This window comes from Atta colombica, unplaced genomic scaffold, assembly GCF_001594045.1.
Source record: "Atta colombica isolate Treedump-2 unplaced genomic scaffold, Acol1.0 scaffold100, whole genome shotgun sequence".
Lineage (NCBI taxonomy): Eukaryota > Metazoa > Arthropoda > Insecta > Hymenoptera > Formicidae > Atta > Atta colombica.
This window is the reverse complement of record NW_017259185.1, coordinates 963848-986391: the sequence shown is the minus strand read 5'-3', so window position 1 is coordinate 986391 and position 22544 is coordinate 963848. Positions and strand designations below refer to the sequence as shown.

The window sequence follows — 22544 nt, the reverse complement described above, 5'->3', positions numbered from 1 at the left end:
TATAAATATTTCAAAAAGTATAGATAAATCCTTGCCTTTCCCAATTGAGATCCTAAGTACGTCCATATTACTCAACTTGAGTTTTCTAATAATTATTCTGATGGTTTAATAAAATTAAAGATCTACATCTAACTAAATTTTTAAATGCTTTAACAAAATCGTTCTTTTCGTATACATAAAAATAACAGGACAACTCGATTGAATATCAAGCATTTCTGTCGCAAGAAGAACACGAGCAAAAGCTGGAGCTGGAACTGAAGTTGTTATTTTGATTCGAGCTAGAACTAGAGCTAGAATTGGAGCTGGTCGTATCGGACCGTGACGATGAACTGGAACTTGAGTCGCTCAATAACGGTTGATGCAAGTTCTTCTCTATATCACGCCATTCAGATTCCAGCAACCTCATCATTTTCGTGCGTCGCGAGGGTAATATGCTCGCTTCGCTGTCGCTCAACATTGATATTTTCACTCCCATCGCTGCGCATACCTCATCCGGTTCAGGTAGATTGTAACTGATGGTCCGTACGCCGTACATGTCGCTTACGATCTTCTTGGATTCTGGCTTTTTCCGACTTCTGGTGACGTACGTTCTTTTTGGCTTGATTAATTGGCACTCAACGTCGATCTTTTTCAAACGCGGTACGCCATATATGACGAGTTCCGTTGGGAAGGAAAATATGTCCGAAGTGTTCAACGAGTCCAATATGTAATTAGTCTTCTCTAATATTTGATTAGTCTTCTCCTCGGTATCCTCAAAAAATTCATTCTCAAGAAAATTTGCGACATACAATGGCGAATAGATTATGTTGTTGTTCTCGTCGTCTATGTCTTGTCTTGTTTCTTTTCCTTGTAACAGTCACTTCCGTCTGTCATATTGCACGACTCATCAGCATCTGGGGAGTGTAATAATATCGCACCATCGATCAATTGTTGCCATCGCGTGCAGAAATTTGTTTCTCTTCTTCATCATCTGATACTGACATCAATTCCAAATCGTTTGTCGATTCCACAATATCGCCCGTGTAATTTGCTTACCAAAACGATTTTCCTTTAGTCGCAAACAGAAATTTAATACTGGAAGATAGTGATTATCTACTTACCTTTCGCTTGCAATCATATTTTTATTCCTTCCGCCGTCTTCAATCTAAGTCTTTTTTTTGTTCAGCTTAAGTTTATTGTAACCGTAAAATATAAATGGTAAATGTAAAACAATAAATTCCTGATTTAAATAAATAAAAAAAAAAATGTTAAATAAAGGTCTTAAAAGTCGGCACGGTAAACGATATGCAATTAATTGATACAAAAATTCATTTAATAATTCAACTGAAAATACATTACTTCACAAACCGTACATTTCGGCTCCAAATTGCTATTCTCACAGCACTACAATCATATATAATAATATATATAAATAATTAATATATAATTTGGAGCCGAACGGTTTCCTTATTTCTGAGGCCTCCTTTATTTCTGAGAAATTTGAGAGTAGAATTTTGTTTGTACCAAAAAAGATCCTGATTGCAGACGGAGAGTTAAAAACACTAAAAAAAGTAATTACTATCTTTCTGTTATTTAAACATTATCATTAAATTAACTAATATCTATTAAATTGAAATTTCTGTAAAGGAATCGTAAAGATATCAAACTACGCATTCGAGATTAATTTTTCGAGAATTGTGAATTGAAGATTAGAATTTCTTAATCAGATAATTTTAATATTATTATGAATGTTTATATATTTAATTAAGGTGTTTATCTCACTCTTAAAGATTGAAAACTAAGCTCTTTTTTCAAGAAAACTGGAAAAATTGCTTAATTTTCTCACTCTTTACAATAAAATTCTATTCCAAAGAATTCAGCGAATATATTTTATTGATTGAATAAATTATGTTAATATTTTTTTTTATATTCATTATTTGCTCGTTTATTGGCCGTTATTCTTTTTTTATTACATAGCTCAATTCTCATCTCTCTCTCTCTCTCTCTCTCTCTCTCTCTCTCTCTCTCTCTCTCTCTCTCTTTAAAATATCTAGTCGAAGAAAATCGATATAATTTGTTTTTCTAAGTACACATCAGATATAGAGGGAGGAGCTAAGATAAAAAAATATATATATATATAGGGTTATAGACTATTATTATTGTCCTCAAAACCGCGAGAAATGCAAGAAATTGTAAAAAGGATAAGAACGCAACTTTATATTCCCCTTCTCAAATTCGAATCAACTTACTCTTCTAACAGAGGCGAATGAGATAAAGAATTCCATAAAATGCGAAACAAGTCTGTATCATGTATTGCAGCCAGTCCGCGTGTTGTGGTAGTACACGTGATTGGAATAGCTTTTAGATTGGCATTGAATCCAGTCATAGTTTTCTTCGAACTTGCCGAATTCGTATACACGAGGCGACTGTGAATTTTGCGTACTATTGCTCTTACTATTGTTGTTATCGTAGCTGAAGCCAACGCCACTGTCGTAATACGGGTAATTGTCCTCGTCGCTGTCGAAATCGGAAATATATACAGCCGAATATATTTTGATCGGCGACACTGTACGCTAAGACGTCATGACTGTCGCGAGTTCAGAGACGCCGACAAGAATGAACAAAAAACAAAACACGTCCGGACATGCGTTAACTTACTTATACATCAATAATCGACACATTCGACATTTAAGCTATTATTCAGATTGAAAGTCGATTCTGTATCTTCAAACAAGGTGAAAATTACAAAAGTGAACAAATTTACTAGATTTGATCAATGAAATTATTAGTATTCTAGTAAACCTCCAGGGGATCGCTTGTGTATTGTTGAATATTCTCACTTCTCGCACTTTCATCTCACGTGAAAAAATATGCGATTGTTATAAATGAAAATACGATATCCCTATGCTGAGAATAAAAATCACAGATATGAATGCGAAATGCAAGTGATACATAACTTTTGTTGTGACACGTAAGCACACACACACACACACACACACACACACACACACACACACACACACACACACACACACACACACACACACACACACACACACACACACACACACGTGTATATCTATAATTTATAACAGAATATAATTTATTTCAACATTAGGATTATTTATATGAACTGTCCTAGCAAATGAGAATGGATTAAAATGAATTGAAATTTTTTTCTATCCGAATGCATATTTTAAATAGCGAATACTTTTTTTTGGATTCAATTGGATTCGATTAGATTCAATTGGATTGAAAAACTGCATTTCCTATTCAAAATTTTGAATTGAACAGTATTCACAAGTAGGTGTTGTGCACAGAAAAGCTAATAGTATTTTTAGATTAAAAGGTATCGAGATATGCTCCAATGCAATTCCTATAAATGAATAAAAATGCATTCAGGATTGAAAAGCATTCATTTTAACCTTCGTGAATCAATATTTCTGAAAATCTGAATCCATTTCAATTCATTTCAATCCTCGTTTGCTGGGGTATTATTCAAATAACATAAAATACTAACATAATAAAATTACCTATACGGTTAAGCGGATCTTAGTGTCCAATAAAATTTTCAAGTGAATTTTATAATCTTACAATTTCATAATTTTTGTTTGAATTGGAAATTTTAAAATTTACACAAAAAATATTATAAGACATGAAGATTTGCTTCGACTATGTATGCCATTTTTTCATCATAGTTATTTAAATAATTTATATATTTATATACTTAATATATTTATTCTAATCTATATATATATATAATTTTCTAAATGTATTGTCTGGGAAAATGGATCTTGAGTGATCCCGTAATCGTCTTCTTATTAAATTCAAATGTCTTGCGAATTTTATTATTTTCATTGTCATTTCCTCCATACAAAGCATAAATAATGTCTATTATTGGAAACCAATAATCTATGTCTTTAAGTAAATTTTGACGGATTTTGACAAATTTCAATTTTGACCGCTTTAACATCATTCGACATAGAATTTCTTATCGAGCAATGTTATATGAGAAATGTCGCATTTCCTATGAATGATGAAAACTATCCAATCAAGTGAGAGCTCACTTTTATCATTTACACTAACAATAAGTTTTGAGATACATAATCGATCGACCCTAGATTATCACCTGAGTGCTTCTTAGAGTGCATTCCATTTCATACATTTAAATGAAGCACGAGATGGTGATTTATGATTATAATGTGATTCGAATGCTTCGTTTATTCAAAATGTCAGAGTTTTAACATCGTGGAAACAAAGATTTTTAAAAAACAGTTTTAATATCGTGAAAACAAAGAAGGATGTGTCACAATTCAAAGCATTATCAAAATAATCAAATTTCATAAGTTGTTCCATTATTTCGTCTGAGTAAAAATTTTGTTTGTATAAAAATTGAACACAAAATTCTCTTATTATCATTTAAAAGTTATTTAATTTTTTTGTTTGCCTTATTTTTAAAAATATATATCTGTAAGATCATGTTTTAGTACTTATTTGCCAATTTGATGAAGTAGTATTTGAGGAAGTAGTATTATATAAAATAAAATAAAATTTTTATATGTACTAATAAAACGTACTCTACTAAATATTCGTAAAAATTTATTTTCATCAACTTACTCATTTAAAAGTTATTTATCTAAAACTGTAACAAAACATCATTTCTCTTCTTAAAGCTACTAAAAGCTAAATATAATTAATTTTATATTTTATATTTGGTTTAAGGTATATTCACGAGAACATTTTTGATTGATATTTACTTCTTAGCCGATATTTTTAGCTGATACAAAGTATCCATAATAACAACGTGTGCTGATCATTAGATTCATCTTTCTGTCTACTTCGCGTTCTTAAAAATACAAAGCTTTTTATAAGTCCACAAATAGGTCAGCAGGATCGACTGACCGAGAACCGACGGCTAAGTTTTTTATCCATCTTTTTTTTCCGGAAGAAACGTCGAGAGAATACGTAATGCAATATGATCGGCGTGCATCCCGATGCACGGTTTATTATTCGCGACCGCGCGTGTATAGTTTTTATTATTCGTGACGTATCTCAGAGCGCTCCCGCGTGTTCTGGTTCCCATCTTGTTCCACATCCTCCTTCCTTTTTTTCACAATAGCTGCTTTTCCCTGAAATTCTTAATCCTGGTTTAGAATATGCAATGAAGACGCACCAGCTGCCATGTGGTTATTCGATACGCGTTTCACTGTCCATCTTTTATCTATAGCGATTTTTAGGCAGTCTAATTATATATCTATTCTTATATGGCCGGGTATGCAAGAAGGGTCAGGGATGCAACTCCTCCTAAATTTTTGACAAGGAGAAAGAAATTATATGAATTATTTTTACAATGAGAAGTTACAACACTCACTTCTCAATTCGCTTCACGTGTTATTTGTAAGAAAATTCATTGAAGATCCTCGAAGGCAGGCTTTAATATAAATATTTTAATAAGTTTCACGTGAAGATAAATTTTTGCCTCGTCTTTGACTTTAACTCTGATTCATGTAATGGCAATGAAACTGAAAAAAATCAAATTATTCTCGGTGTTTGCCGATGCGAAAAGCATTTATCCTACACTTACCTTTCAGCATTTGATAGAAAATCCTTGACAATTTTGCATAAGACGTCGCTAAAACTGTTGGAGGTGGAGTTTTATGATTTACTGTTCTGCTTTTCTTATTAACCGCTTATATACATCGACATTAGGAACCTTGTCGGAAGATAATAAGAATAGAAGAGAAAAGTCTTTTCAATGACTTTTCCTTTCGTAACTGTTCTTACAAAACATCTTTTTTTTGCACGCATCCCTCGTAAATTTAAAATTTTTTAAATTTCTTTCTGTTATAGATCTATATGTAGCATAGGGTAAAATTTTTAGTTTATGTCACACAAATCTTTTACAGATACAGAACTTTTTAGTTTTATTTACTCTTTCTTCGGAAACTCGGAAAAAATTGGACCGTAGCTAATGCCGAAAGGTTCTTTTTAGCCTTTCATTTCGTGGCCCTTGCTTCCGGTTGCAATTGCGGTAAACGCGGTGAAGAACGGATTCGCATAAAATGTGAGGAAGCTCATCGAATCGCCGTAAGAACGGCATGAAAAATTAGAACGAACAGAATAGACGGTAGTTCTAACGTGAAAGATCCTGTAACTCGAGAATTTATCGGACCTTTGATCGTAGGGCGGGGGAGTTTTCTTTTTACTTGGATCCTTTGGATCGCATGACCGTGCGCAATATGAAGTTTCCTCATTCTTCTCTGCTCTTTTAACGAACCGGTGCGGTGGTCATATTGGAGTACCTCTAGTTTTATGACCTCGCCAAGTTTCGAGGACAGTACCTTGATGTCTAAAAATAGACGTAATAAATGACCAAGTAGGATCGACCGATTACTTCGCTCCGCACTTATAATATGCAATGCGAGTGTCACCGAGGTATGTAGGTACGGACAAAGAAACTTGAAAAGGGAGGGTAATCTTGTAACAAAATGGATGAAGAACATGAGAGAAAGTTTCGTTGTAGAACAGATCATCATCGTCAAAATATCTTACGATAAAATGTTCTTATGTACAAATTATATCTCGCTGTACAATTGAAACAAAAATATATTTAATCATTAAATTGACACGAAGTGTTGATTATCTCTCGTATGTAAATTATTATAAAATGTACAATATCATTGCAAAAGTAATTACAATTAAAACAAAAATATGTTTAATCATTAAAGGATAGCACAAGATGTTGATCACTTCTCATTCAAATTGTCATAAAATGTAGACAGTATTATTGGAAAATTTATAATATACTCTAACAGAGCATAAAACTTGCAGCAACATTGTTACAATATTGCTACAAGTTCTGTGCTATTGGAGTATAATATATTGAAGATCAATATATTATAAAAAAAATTAAAATACTTCTTATATATAGCCTTTAACATTTAAGATAGTTGGGTATGTTCGCTTCCTATGTTAGTAGATACTAATAATCGCAAAGATATGCGTTAGATTTCAAGCAATAAGTGTAAGTGTGCAAGTTTGTCCTTTCTAAGTTGCGCATTGTCTTCAATGAAGATAATGCGCAATAGACTCCATTTTCGTATTCACGCTAAATGCGGCTTATTCTATTCTCCGCGCGTGATAAGGAACAAGTAGGGAGTACCGGATACGATAAGAGATACCATCGCCATAATCTTCGACAACAAATGCTCACAAAAGAGCTCCTCTCCCCCCCTCCCTCCTCTCCCGTTTCCTTACGAGAGAAGGAAGGTTACCACTTCTTCGCGATCTTCACGCTTGAGTTGTCCCTTCGTCGCGCTATCGCCTCGTCTACGTTCATGGAATTCGTCGTGAGGAAATGTAAAAGGAAATGTAAACGACCGATCGCGAAGAATTTGTAGTTTAAAAGGATCTGCGCACACGCGCGGTCGAGCGAACACGGCGACATAGCGACGACGACCACAACGACGATGAAGACAGAAGAGAGGAAGAGAAGGAAAAAGCAAGGAGAAGCACGAAGAAATGCAAAAGGAAGGAGAAAGATGACGATAACTATCGAAGTGAGGTTCGCGAGCCGGTGGTGACGGTGGCGAACGATGGTGGTAGTGATGGTGGTGGTTTGGACCGTTAGTTGGCCCCGGCGGGAGCGTTGTCCGGGCACACTGCGCGTTACTATTCCTCGTCCTCACTCCTCTTCACCGTTTCTCCTCCTTCCTCTCCACCACCGTATATCTCTTCTCTTTACACAACGTGCTCTCCCTTTCTCTGTCTATTCTCTCTTTCTCTCTTCCTTCTGTACCTCTCGGTCAACCTCTCGCCCGCGTTCCCGCGTTCATTCTACCATGGACTTCCCCGTGCCGGACGACCCTTCCGCGCTGCCCGGTTAACCAATATGGCGGTGGGCCGGTCTCTGCCTTGAGCCTTCCTTTGCCGCGCCGACGAAGAAACGTATTGCAAAAAGGCGCATCGCGAGGAATTCGCGTTTTGCGTACTTGAATCCGAACTATTCACCGTATTCAATGCTCGATTTTATCTGGGAAATTTCACTCCTCTGAAGAAGATGTTTAGACTCCGTTTAGACTGCCTTCCATTGATTCAGATCAATTCAAGCGTGATGTAAAAAGATCTGGTGAACCAATTTCAATGCGCATAATTCAAAGTGATGGTATTTGTAACAAATCAAGAAATTTTGGTCTCAAATTTTATAAAATATACAGCTGCTATTAAAAATTAATCTATTCTACTAATCAGAAATTATTGTAATGTTACACCTGGTATTCTTACATCATGGATTCAAAGAGCATTGACACAAAAATCAGAATGATTTTATTTTGACTTTTCAATAACTTGTCAATAACTTCAAATTTTGTAACACAAAATTCAGCATTTAGATTTTCTCCTGACTTGATATGTTTGTTCTTGAACAATCGTCCTTTTTTTAAACGACTATGTGTAAATCTGAGAGATTTATATTGACATTAATAATACTCTGCAGTAGATGTAAAAAATATTTTGATAATTAGCATTTTTCGATATATTTTTGTACACTAATTAGCCTCTTATTTTTATATAATTATACAGGAAAGATATATAAAATGTATAAAAACTGAATACTGTATATATATTGTACATATTATATAAATGTATAAAAAAATTAATCTTTCACGAATAATTAATTGTTATACTATTTACAAAATAATTGTTTATATGAAATCATGTGAAAAAGGATTTTATGAATTCTGGTAAAATATACTGTTTTGTGCAGTTGTGGAAACTCCAGATTTCTAAAGGAAAAATAATTCGAATTATATTGTATATAAATCGCTGAGATTAAATAAGCTTTTTATCATTAACATAATGAATGTTTGTAGAAAAAAAAGATTGTTGATGAGCATTTATTATTTATAACTTTTAATATAGATCACAAAATTGTAGTTTTAGGAAGATATGAGAATTAAGAATGAAATACTAATTTATAAATCATAAATGAAATCAATTTTTTCGAGCACAATAATAGATGGTACAGAGCAATAATTTCATTCACAGTACTGTGATTGCATAATTTATTAAAATTTAAACAATCTTTAAAATTAAAAAAATATTTGATATTAATATATTCCTCTGCCAAATTTATTTCTCAATTTTTAATAAATTAATTAACAAAATCAGCAATTGAATATAATTAAAATTATTTTCGTCAGTTTCAATATTCACAATGATTGAACATTAAATTATTGAACATTATTATTATTTTAACGTAATTATTATAATTGTCTTATATACTAACTTTCGAAATTTCTTTTTCGATATCCTAGCTCGAACAACACTTTTGTGAGTATCTGAGGATAAGAGATAAATATGATTGCACCAACTGTGACGAACGTAATTTCACCAGAAACGCAACATAACGTGCAGTTATTGATCGAATGTTCATTTCGAGACTGTCGACGAAACGACATTGTTAAACGAACTGAGTGCCGACTTGATCGCTGGGCCAGTGGGTTCCCTCGTCTGCTTCTCCGCAAGGATAACAGTTCACGGGTGTACCGTTCGCGCTAACGTTATCCGCGCCGTTTTAATATCGTATCTCCAACTTCGTCATGATGATCGAAAGTAAGAAAGTGAATACCTGGATGGGTGAATGCGGCCAAGTTACACATATACGAAAATAATCATGTTCAGAGATGTCCTAAATGCGTCATTCGACTAAATATCTCGTAATTCCATATATAAACATATAAACGCACGCACGATCGTGTAATACAAAAAAGGAATCTTTACAGGAATAATACTGGTCGATTTAATTATTTTCAATTTATTATCAAAAGCAATTAATTATTGATATTAATCATTGAAAATAATTAATTATCTTAATTTACTATTGAAAGTAATTCATATAATTAGTTCTTTGGCGTACTAAAAGTATTGAACACAACAGTGTTTTTAATACTTACAATAAATAATTAATTATCTTTCAATATTAATGGATCAGTATTAGATTGTAAGGAAAATGATTTGCATTTTTTAGATATATGTTAAAATTATAGAAAATATTTGAAAAGGTTAATTGTTTCACTGACTTTATTCAACGTATAGTAATTTAATTTAATTCACTGAAAGCTTATGCACATAATTCACTGAAGACTTTTGTACCTTTCGTCAAGTTAAATCCAGGATTATCTCTTTATGAACTTATGCATATAATTTTACAGGCATACGTCCATAATGATGACAAATTATCATACAAGAAATATAACGAAAAGACCTTACGCTAATGGATACATTAGCGAATGAACAGATAACGATCGCAGAAACGCATGCGAAATAATCTCCGCCGCGACTCGTTCGTGCGTTGAACCTTGCGATGTGACCTTGTTAAAGAAACAGCTAACGGGGACAACAACGACACTAGAGATCGCAATACCGATATAACGATCCAATTCAAATGTGCGCCACGCCCTTGACACGTGCGCAAATAGCAAATGGTAACTGCTCGAGCAGAGTTTTGATCGCATTCGAATACATAGATACATCGCGAAATAAGACGAACTTGTTGTTACCTTGACCCTTCACGCACTCATCTACGATGCGAAATGTTTTCTAATTCAGAATTCAGGTCATTTTAAATTCCCTTGAATGCCTCCATCGATTTGAAGAAAACTTTCGCAAGCGCGGCGATAAGAAATTATTCTCGTATTCTCTCCATTTATTTTTAAAAGTGTCAATTCTTACATCGCAAAATTTGATCAAAAAACGCCTTACCTCGCCTTTGGCTATAGTTGGTTTTCACAGCACAATTTATAGGCAAAATTTGATCAAAAAACGCCAATGTTCTTTCGACGAAGCAAATACAAATGAAAATAAAACTTCAATTCTAAGAGGAGCTGACGATGAATCTGAGATCTTTACTCAATTATATTCTTTATATTAAACTTATAAGTTTGAGTAAAATAAATTTAATAATCACATATTTTTTATATGGATTATGTTATTTTGATTTCTTCTAAGATTAATTAGTATCTTTTAATCAACATTTGAAATTAAATGAGTCTCATATACAGTATGTTACAGATTTTATGAAAGACGTTTCTACTGAATAATGACAAAAAAACAGTGATGTTTTGTCCTAACATTAAGAAAAATTTCTGATTGAAAATGAATGAACCAGAAGATTTTGATCATATCAATTAGAATTCTGATTCTTTTAACTAAAGTTTAATTGATTCAGAACATTCTAATTTGTTCATTTACAACCAGGATTCCAATTAATACAATCAGACTTTTTCCAGTAAAAGAAAGTGATTAACAGGAAGCATTACAGTGATATATATAAATAGCTAAAGTGTTTATGAAGTATTTATTTCAACTTGGTATTAACATACAAGTTTCAATTGTTCCGTCATTTCGGTACATTTCCATGAAAAATCGACATCGATTTCTCGCTTGGCAGTTCACGAGTACCAGGCTACAATTCATCACAGTCGCTTGTTACAATAGATCCAAATACGCGGCTTGACGATCTCATAAGAGGTATAGTCGGTGGAAGGTTGCCCGTTAGCCGGGTGATACACAAGCTCGGCAAAAGCGCCGGGAGGCGCATCTTCTCGCGTCGACGAAAGTAGGATCGCGCTCGATTTTCACTCTCCGTGTTTTCGATTACATAAGTAGCCGCTGAATGCGAAGACGCGGCTTACGGTTTAATAAAACAGTTATGTTCGCGCACTTATGCGTGCCGCGTGTAAGTACTTGGATGTGCACGTTGACTCCTCCTTCAGGACGTGTCTTATCGGCGAACGGATTGCTGCGTCGAGTGACGTGATGATCGGCGATACTTTCTCATTGATTAATGTCTCATTGATTTACGTTAACACGATATGTTAATCAGACAGCTGCATTCGACAAGTTACGTGCCCCGCCGATATGACAAGCAAAGAATATAAAATTGAATAAATTAAAGGTCGAAGATTATATATAAATCAATTAAAAGATGATAAAAATTTAAAGGAGAACCATTGCAGTAATTGATGTGTAGTTCATTATAGTACGTGCAATACTTAAAGCATATTATTTAAAAAAAAATGATTAAATGGAATAACAATTAGATTTTCAGGTTATTCATCAACAAGATAGTATATAACATATTGAAAGCATCAAGATCATGTTCATTCTTCTCTTTTATATTATACTATAAGTAATTTGTTTCCCGCGAAGGCTTCTTCAGGGGCCACAACTGAGGTCACTAAACGGTGGACACTTTCGCTCATCATGTCCTTGGGAAGGTTGAAACGCATCTGGTGATCCGGGGGATTACCTTACAGTATGCGTAACACGCCGTGCGACACGATACGTTCCGTTAGAACGAGCCTACTGACTCGATTTGCTGGACGAGCAAGTGCAACAGACTCGAGATGAGTCTCGAATGCATTAAGACGTTAAGACTCAGAGAATAAGAGAAAGAAAGAAAACAGAGAGAGAGAGAGAGAGAGAGAGAGAGAGATTTAGTTAATCGAAATATATTCATTTAAAGTATAACTGAAGAAGACAAAGGAATAGGCTTATTCCTAATCGCTTTTTAAACACTTTTAAGAATGTACAGTCTTTGCAAAAAGTAATTGGAAATTATATTTTTTGTTACATTTTTATAAAAATGAATGTCATATATATACAAAACAATTCAATAGGTCAATATAACAATACATATAAGTTGAAATAAAATTTTTTCATTTTATTTTATTATTCTTTAAAAACACATGTCTGTTTCTTATTGAAATAATTTTGTATTCAATTCAAATTCTAAATCGCAACCAAACTTTTTGTATTATTTCCAAATACATATAGAAATTTTGTAATTTTTTCATAATTTTTTTGTTTGTTCGTCTTTTAAAAATCTATTTTTAAAAGACAAAGCACATTACAAAGCCATGTAAGAAACTTCCTATATTTTTTTTTAAATATGAAGACTCAAAAATTTTCAATTTTGTAGTAATGCAAATAGAGAGATATTTTCTATAGGTTGTGTCCCATTCTAATCTAGTCAACTTACTTTCGTGCTTTAAATGTGATGTATTCGTAAGTCTTAATATATTGAAATTTTATGGGTGCCATTCTCAAGTTGATTACGATACAAAAAAAAAAACAAACACAGTTAAATTAAATGTAAATGCGTATGCATTTAAATATCCGTGAATTTTCTATTATCTATCGATTATCAAATAGATATCCTAAAATACCTTCTTTTTCTGTAAGCTACTTTTGTCAATGTAATTCTTTCGCATTTTATGATTACAATGAAAAACGTCTTTTTCAAGAATCGATTACCTGTCGGGAAGTGAACAAAGAAGTCGGAGATCAACGATCTTTCTTACGGAAAGGGGCTGCCTCGCCCAAGTAGGTGTGATGCTTTTCAGCATGAAAGGATCGCAGGGATTCCTTCTAAGTGAACGATCGTCGGTTTGTCGTACAAATACTCGACTCATGTACTACTATACACACGCGTACATATACAGATCATCTAACATGCTGTCGCATCCGTGAACGTCTAACGGTGCCCAGGTTGGAACATTCGGCTATTAGCTAACCCCCTATTGCGCAATTACGATTGCGCAACGCGGCAACATAATACATAAAAGTGTTACAGCAGTGGAATAAATGCCTCTCGTCTCCTCGTCCCTTCTTCTCATTCCGCTGCTCCTCCTCCGTCGTGATTCCTTTTTCAGTCTTTCTCCATCGCATCGCTGTCTCTCTGTCGTCGTTCGAGAGACCGAAGAGCGAGATGGAAAAAGACGAATTACTCTCAAACTCTCACTCCAGCCTTGACCCACTGAACCCCGATTATCACGATCCCCGATCTCATGAATCTTTTTCTTTCACGAGATGAAATTTGGATCGCAAAATAATTGCTCCGACCATTTTGAATTGAATTTTTTAAATCGACAATCGATGAATTTCGAAGCTGGACATCGATTTATTCGAAGGAAAAAAATGTGATTTTTATTAGAAATTTCTTATAAAATATATGTTGTTTCCTTTTTTTTCCTTTTATTTAATTTTATTACATATATTTATGTATGTTCGTAGATGTATGTGTAACATTATGATTTATTATTCGATTAACTTTGTTTACTTTTCCACGTCGTGACGAGAGACTCGCTATGAAGCTGTGAGTCTCGGTGAAAATTGTATTACCGATATTATCTAACGATGGAAAGTAGCGCAAGGCCGCTTTCTTCTTACTCAACCGACTATTACCTGAACACTGTAACACGTCGGTGAGCTCTTTCTCTTTTCGAACCGTCGTCCATCCGCGGAAGTGAGAAATTAATGCGGTCGTCAAAGAATCGTCCCTCTCAAGAAAAAGAAACTCATGGAAGAATAGTTTTCACTCTCGAATATCTTTTTAAAGCTGTGGATCGATTTTTAGAAAACTTCTCACGTGTCTTTGTACACTGTTAGATATCGAAAGAACAGTGATAACTCACAATCCCTTGAATTAAATAACATTTCATTATTTTTAACTTTTATGTATATCAAAATGTAAATCTATTTTTATGATTCAGTTTCAATTCAAATTGAACAACGTCCATATTAATATAAGCACTTAGTAAATATAATAAACTACATTTCAATACATTTTCTTGAATTATATTATTTAACTCCATTGTTTTAATTAATATATATTGAGTAGGAATAGTAGCGATTTTTAGAAATTATTAAAAATAATAAAATTAAGTAAAATTTGACATTATGAATTTAAGATGTATACATGTCAGTTCTTATTAATCAATTATAGTACTTTATCCTGACACTTAGATCGGTATTCATAGTTCGTTCTTATTTCAAGATCTTAAGATGTTAATACAAAACTAGATGTTAATTATAATGTCTTTTGATTTGTTCGTGACATCTTAAGACTGAAACAGTCTTGAATATAAAAATCGACTATGAATATCGATCTTATTTCCTATCAATTACGCTATACAAAGAGAGATACAGCGAGTTAATTTTTATCGGTATTCAAAAGCAATCTCATTTTATATATGTAGTATATACAACTACGGTATTAAAAATGTTCAATCGAACCGGCTTTTCCTTTCCGCGAATTACAAAACAAGTTAGTAATTATCATGCGCAGTTGTTTCTCAGCATTTCGTATTCCGCTACTTATTGCGAACTCGGTTTAATATTAAATCTCACACACACACACACACACACACACACACACACACACACACGCGCGCGATCCAATTAATTATTAATGCGCGGCAGCGAGAGAAATAATATTGTTATTGCAAACGCTTACACTATAGCCACTTATCAAACTCTCCAACTCTCCGGACTTCGTAAGAAAATAATTTCTTTTTACGGCGACTGAATCAGATTTAAACTTATTATTGGTCTTTTGAATTTTAAATAATATTACATATTAATCCTGATTTCGAGTGAAAAAGGCTGAAAACTCATATACATCGAGATGCGTGATGCTTGTTATTACACGTGTCTCGTCCGTGGTAACGGGATAAGGAACCAACCGGCCTACTTACGCACGGACGTTCACGTACATTGGCCGAGTCCGTCCCAAGACTCGCCTTAAGATCCAAGATGTGCATGAGTGATACGTAGGTAATTCCGAAGATTTATAATCGAAATTCTGAATAACTTCAGTACAGACTATTCGCGACGTCTGTCTCGCCGCTCTTATCATCAATTAATGAAAATGTATAAGAAATATTAAATAAATTTTAATATTTATCTCTTTTTGTGCAATGTTTATACCAATATAATTAAATGGAAACAGAAATATTTGTTATTACTATTAATAGTAAGTAATACATTATTTATAATTATTCACTTCAATATAAACTTCAATTTAAAAAAATATATTTAAAAATATCAGTTGTTTATCAAGAAATAGGATTATTATGTGATATTATGAAAATTTTGTTCGATTTAATAATAATTCGATAAAGCCAAGTTGATTAATATTTAATATCAATAAAAAAGAAATATGTGAAATAAACAGAGGAAAAAGCAGATCAATTAGATCGACTTTTTTGATCTAAAATCGTGTTGTAAATTATTTAAAAAATGTGTTTAGTCACTCGACGCGAATCGCTACTTCAGGATTCGTCCAGCGAACATCTAGACTGGCCGACAGGTACGCGAAGGAATTTCGCAATTTGCTGAACCGGCAATGTAACGGCTAACAAGATCGAAGTTACGACGCTCGTTAGATCATTGAAAACCAATTTTAGCTTGTCGCGAAGCTACATCTAGAAGCAAAAAGGGACAATTATCGTTTCCCTTCGATACTTTATAACGTGGCCGACATTTCTGCGGGCGTCGTGTCTGCTGGATCTCCCGATTCTTTTATCGCACATTAGTCGTAAATACTTCGCAAAATTGTTACTTACAAGGTATTCTTAGATAAAATTATAGTATACCTTTGCTTATTGCGCTGCGCGCAACTTTTTTATTATCGGATATTCCACATATAATAGATACGAGAATCGTTTTGACATATTTGACATATTTGTCATCTATTTAATATTCCGATATTAATGTGGCGAGTCTAAATAGATGAATTTTCAATTAGTAATTTAATTAATAATATTAAGCAACATTGAAGGAGACGTCTCTTTACTTTACATACAGGATGTCCTAAAATTCGCGATCTCAAATACCCTAACAAGATTAAAGAAACTTGAGAGTTTCTCGAATTTAAAGAGACTTGAAGTTCTTAGACTAAAATAAAAAATATCTTTCAAAGAGACATTCTGCATAATGGCTTTTGGAAGTTGAAAGATATTTTTTCTCTTGAAATTCAAGAAACTCTCGGGTTTCTTCAATCTTCACACAGATTTGTCCCGATTAACCCCTTTTGATCGCCCTGCCTTTCATACAATAGTATATTCTCTGCCGCGACCTCGCTCCTATTTCGGATGAAAGTTCGTCGACTTCGACATTGAATTTTGGTGTCCAACAGCAGGTTTTCGTTTCGTAACATCGTCACGTGATTTCACTGCATGGTTCGTGATATTGGGCCGCTTGCGCGCATATACGTGGGCTGACTAAACGCCTTATATACTCCTGGCTTTTCTTGTCTACCCATGCATTCGAATCTCCTATTACGCCTTCGATTTCTCTATATATAGCATAATCGAATGTATCTCGTAATCTTCACTTCTCCACGATATTATGTGCATCGAAAGTACAAAAAGATTTGTCCAACACAGAAATCCGATTAACGCAATAAGTATCTTATTATTAATCTTATGTGGTGATATGTTTCAATTATCACATCATATATCATACTGCTTACTCCAACAGTGAAATAAGAGAAAGATATATACATCCTATTAAATTATTATCTCGTAGTATTAATAAACTGGCAATATGTACGTGTGCTTAGTTCTGCGCATTATTATTCTTATAAGAAACATGATTAAAAACGCGTTATTTTTCATAAATTGAATCAGCAGAAAAATTGCATTAAAGCTATATTCAATAATAGAGTATAATTATCTTCCTAAAAATTTCGTGAGCTCGTCGGGTCACATCAAAATTAAATTCGCAAGGTCACTGGCATTCAAGATCTTGCTACTTCTCTTTATACTAATCTATCAACGAAAGAGATATCGCACGGATTTCTCAGCGAATACGAGCGTGCATAGAACGCTTGAGACCTTCACCGTGAAGATCTTGAACCATAGCCGGCGCACCGAGACAGACCGGTACCAAGATGGCGGCCGTGGCCGAGGAACGGACGAGTCGCAGCCTCGGCGATTGTGTAATGGCGGCCCGAGCCGGGGCCCCACGAGAGAGGTGAATGTCCTGCAAGACTTGTGTCCCCCCTCTCGTCTCCTTCTACATAGTCACTTCTTCTCACCTCTCCTCTCTCTTTCCCTGCGGGACCCCTCTTTTTCCTACCTCTTCACTCTTTTTCTCTCGCGGACTCGTCTTTATCCTCGTTTACCACGGGGACGACGAATGCCAACCACGCTAGTGAAGGCTACGAAGCTCGTCGAAGCGAACAAGTGCGCTACCGACTGACGTGGAACCTCATTTCGGCCAAGTGTCATCGCCCTCGCGTAGATAAACAGCGACCATAACGTTTTTCCTCGGATCTAATTCGGGACCATGAATTCCAAAGATAAATGAGATGTCCCTCCTATATCTTTTACAGCTACACTTCATACTCTTTTCGCTGTTATTAGTATTATCGCTCTAGAACTTTCTATCCGGGAGAGAAAGAGAGAGAGGGAGAGAGAGAGAGATTTGGTTTTAATCTCTTTTGACGTTTAGAGTCTTACGAAAGAAATCTACGACTTATTCAATGGTATCTATAATCTGTATATCGAATGGAGTGCGTAATGTTAGCTTTTAAAGTATTCAACGATTTTTATGCACATATGGCATAAATAGTTTTTACATTTCTACACTTTTACTAATTAATGATGTTTGAGTATATTGATTTTGATATAAGCGTATTTTTATAATGTTACACTGCTAAGCGTACAATACTTTGATTAAACTAGTTTAAATATTAAAATAAATTTTAAATAATTTTTTACAAAAAAAGAAAATCATTTTTTAAATATATTTTGGGATTTGAATTTGCCGCAAAAAAATTCTATTAGGTTAAATTTTTAAGATAATATTAATTTTTTCGCGCAGTTAAAATCGTAAAATAAAACCGAGAAAATAAAACTTTTAGAATGAATTGTTACTAAATATAAAGAGCGAAATATCGTGCTTAAAAATTGAAAATTGAGCTACTTTTTTAAAGATTGAAGTATTGAACGCATATAATCTCGTTGCATCATAGGTTCTTACGTCAAGCTATGATTATTTTCATCATCGATATCGATCGATGCGTATGAATGTTATATTTATCTTCAATGACATTATAGTTTGACATCTACACGTGTCTAAAAATAAAAAATGATGTTTCTATAATGATGCATTTTTCTATATAATTGCATCTTGTATTCATTTACAACGCAAATGTAATCTCGCGCTGGCGTTATTTTAAATTTGATTAATTGTGCATGAATTCACATGCGTATATCACTTTACGTGATATTACACTTAGTCATAAACTGCATTTTTATCAATCTTTTTGTTGTTCTTGTTCTTGTCTCTTTTTTATTGATCAAATTGCCTGTGAATAAACACACTGCACGACAAAAAATTCTATCTATCGCAAAAAACTATTCAAAAAACACATTAAGTCAAGAGAAAGTCAAAATGACTTTATTTTGACATTATGAAAGTCAAAATGATGATTTTTTTTATTACCAAATTTAATTGTTTATTGACATTAAAATTAAAATAAAGTAATTTTGATTTTTTTGTTGACTTTTGTGTTCTTTGAGTGACGTTTCTTGTCATGACATGACGACTAATAAAAAGAGACGGCTCGCTCCGTGAAAAGTGGACTGATGTTAATAGAAAAATTCTTCGGAGGATGAAAAACGCACTACAAAATGGCGCTGGCGCGTTTCGCGGCATGGAATCTGATATTACCTCACCATAGCCGTGGCAGTGACAGTGGCTGGCTCTCTCTCTTTCTCTCTCTCTCTCTCTCTCTCTCTCTCTTTCTCTCTCTTCCGCTCTCCTCTTTTCTGTGTCCCCTCTGGCCGCCTTCGTCGTCTACTCTTTCTTCTGCCAAGTTCTCCTTTCTCGTCTTACCTACGACTGTATATACCTGTCCACGAGGAAACTATAAAGCGTTAATTATAGTAGATGCACGCGGTAGTCGTTTGGAACGAAAATCTTGGAACAAACACGCAAGCTAAGCTGTTTTTCGCAGTGTACTCTCGTAACCATGGAACGATTATCTTCACGCAATATTTAATCTTTTCCTGATTCTAAAATAACCCAGCTCCTCACTTTCGACGTGTATCCGGAATGAATATATGAATACAGTAATATAAATATTGATAATTAACTTAAAGACCATTTGATGAAAAACTTTTTCAATTATCTTATGTCTATTTTTATACCAATATAGATTATTCTCTAAAACTTGTAGATTGCATTTCTCATTTCGAAAAGTGAAATCTTACTCTTAAAGAAAATTGATCAGCTCTTTTTCAAAATTGGCTCAATTTTTAGAATAAGATTCCACTCTTATAGTAGGAAATTACCAAATTTGCATCTTCGACAGTTCTAATGGAATACTGTTGGCGATTTTATTATTAATTTATTCTTTAGCTTTTTCTAACGCGTAGAATTAGAAAAAAATTGAAAATAAATTAAACTAAAATTAAACTGAAGTTAATCTGTATTGGAAGAAATAAAAATTAAGACTAAAGAATCGTATTTATGTCGTTCGATTCACTTTTTTTTATCTCTAACAACGGTATTTGTTAAGATCGAATTGTCTTTCAAACATCATATGAAGAACGTTTTCGGTATGAAAAGAATTCGAACGCTCGTCTCAAGTCGGTGACTCACAAGTGTGTCGTGCGTGAACCGCAAGCCCGATGAAATAATCGCCTCATCCATATTTAAAAGCGAGTCTTACTGTGAAAATTGTGTCATATTTCACACGATTACATTGCGTCGCAACGACATTTGCGTTATTCCTCGCGATCGAGAAACCAGCGGCCTCGCGTGAATCTACAATTTGAGACACCGGATCCTGGAATGTAAGTAAAGCCGCGGCTATCGGGAAATATATTATGATTCCGCTTCAAAGCGATTTTGCGCACATTATTCATGCATAGAATAAATCGAGCGATGAGAGGCCGAAGAATTTTTATACTCGATCGAACTTCCTTCCGGTTGCGATTCGTTGCAACACAATCAATCATACGAACGATCGAATTGAACGAACGGAAGAGTTCACGTCACGTCAAATAAATTAGATTTGTTCGCTTGCACTTTTGCATTCAATATCTTCGTTTTATCTTTTTTCAACGAATATATATTTATCTCGTTTCAAGTGCAAATATTTAGGGGATTTCAAGCAATGCCAACAAAACAAAACTTTAGAATGAAATAGAATTTTTACAATTCGCAGATTCTACCCTTTGAACAAAACTGCATAATTTGTTGCAATCCGTGTTTGTTCAGACAGTCAGTATAAAATCCTAAGACAGTTTGAAGAAAACAAAGCAAACGAGCACGACGTAGAAACGAGATTTGATGTAATTATCAACAAATTTACAATTGAAATCATTCATACAATTGAAGTCATTGAAATAATGCATAAATTCATTAATATAAATTTTCTATAATTTTCTATGAACTTGTTCAATGAGTTTTTTGCCATTTAGCGTAATAACGTTAGGAATCATTTTTTCATTGCAATTGCAAATAACAAAATTAAATATGCAGAATATTATTAAAATTATCAATAAAATTTAATTTAAACGCTATAAATTTCAACATATATTTTTCTCTTTTTATTTTTAATACTAAATAGCTTCAGATGAACTTATTAATAAATTAAATTTAACTTAAAATTGAATATAACTTAACTCATCTTTGAAGTTTAATTCGAAAAAATATTTTTCTTTTCGACTACTTGTAACGAAAACTAATTATATTAGATTAACTAATAGTGAATTCAATCTTTATACTAAATTAATGTATACTAAAAGTTATTATACATGAAATCATCAAAGTTAAATATAAAAGCATATACAGTGAATGCAAAAAATATTCGTATAGACAAAATATTTTTTAAGAAAACTGAATTTTTAAACAGTAAATATTATCCAGCAAGAAATAAGTCATCGAATCGATATAAATACGATAATTTCAACATTAATTTAACGTCAATTCGACGTTTAATTGACGTCGATCGTTGATCATTTCTTATTGGATAATTAACAATTTATTCATAAAGCATAAAATAGACTATATGTTTCCTAAATTATATATACTAAAAAGATACATATTAATTATACAAAATATATCATCTGAAAAAAGTGAAAATTAAAATTGTATTGTTTGAATGGTCAAAAAGTATTCATACAGACGAGAAATTTAGCTTCTAAAATCAGAAATACATGCGAAGCTCATTTATTTAGAATAGAACGTATTCATCAATGTATAAAATTGCTAATTAATATTTATTTTGTACAAATAAAATTATTTAATAATAAGAATATTTTTTTTATAACAAACTTCCTTGTATGAATACTTTTTGCTCTCTGTAAATATTTTGAACGATTAAATAATGATAGTCATGTTATTTAACAAAACATAGATATTATTTAATTTTCAAAGTTGAATATATTATATCACATCGATTTATACTTTATATGAAGCAATCTTTTTAATATGCGGTTGAATTCAACATAAAACTAAATTTTTCAGCGGTCTCTAAAGAAAAATTGACTGCAATGTATATCTATCTTACTTTAAAATATAAAACATATACACTAGTTCAATCACAAAAAACAGACCTATTATTGCTAACGTATAAATCGAAGTGTATTTGAACGAAACAGGCTATCTGCAGGTCAACTCTTTGCGAAATAATTCCACAAGCGGGCCGGGTCCAAGGTCCCGTGGGACACGGCGAGAATGTTGAGGAGGGAGGGGGGGGGGGG

At 33.4% G+C, this 22544-nt stretch overlaps 1 protein-coding gene across 1 annotated transcript in view; it reads right to left on the bottom strand.

Moving 5' to 3' along the window:
• Window positions 1-205: 205 nt before the first annotated feature.
• LOC108684566 (probable serine/threonine-protein kinase irlE) overlaps window positions 206-22544 on the bottom strand; it is a 30567-nt gene continuing 8228 nt past the window's right edge. Inside the window, 4 exon segments of the mRNA XM_018188958.1 lie at window positions 206-835; window positions 838-899; window positions 902-1030; window positions 2225-2545. Coding sequence (XP_018044447.1) covers window positions 206-835; window positions 838-899; window positions 902-1030; window positions 2225-2545 — 1142 coding nt within the window.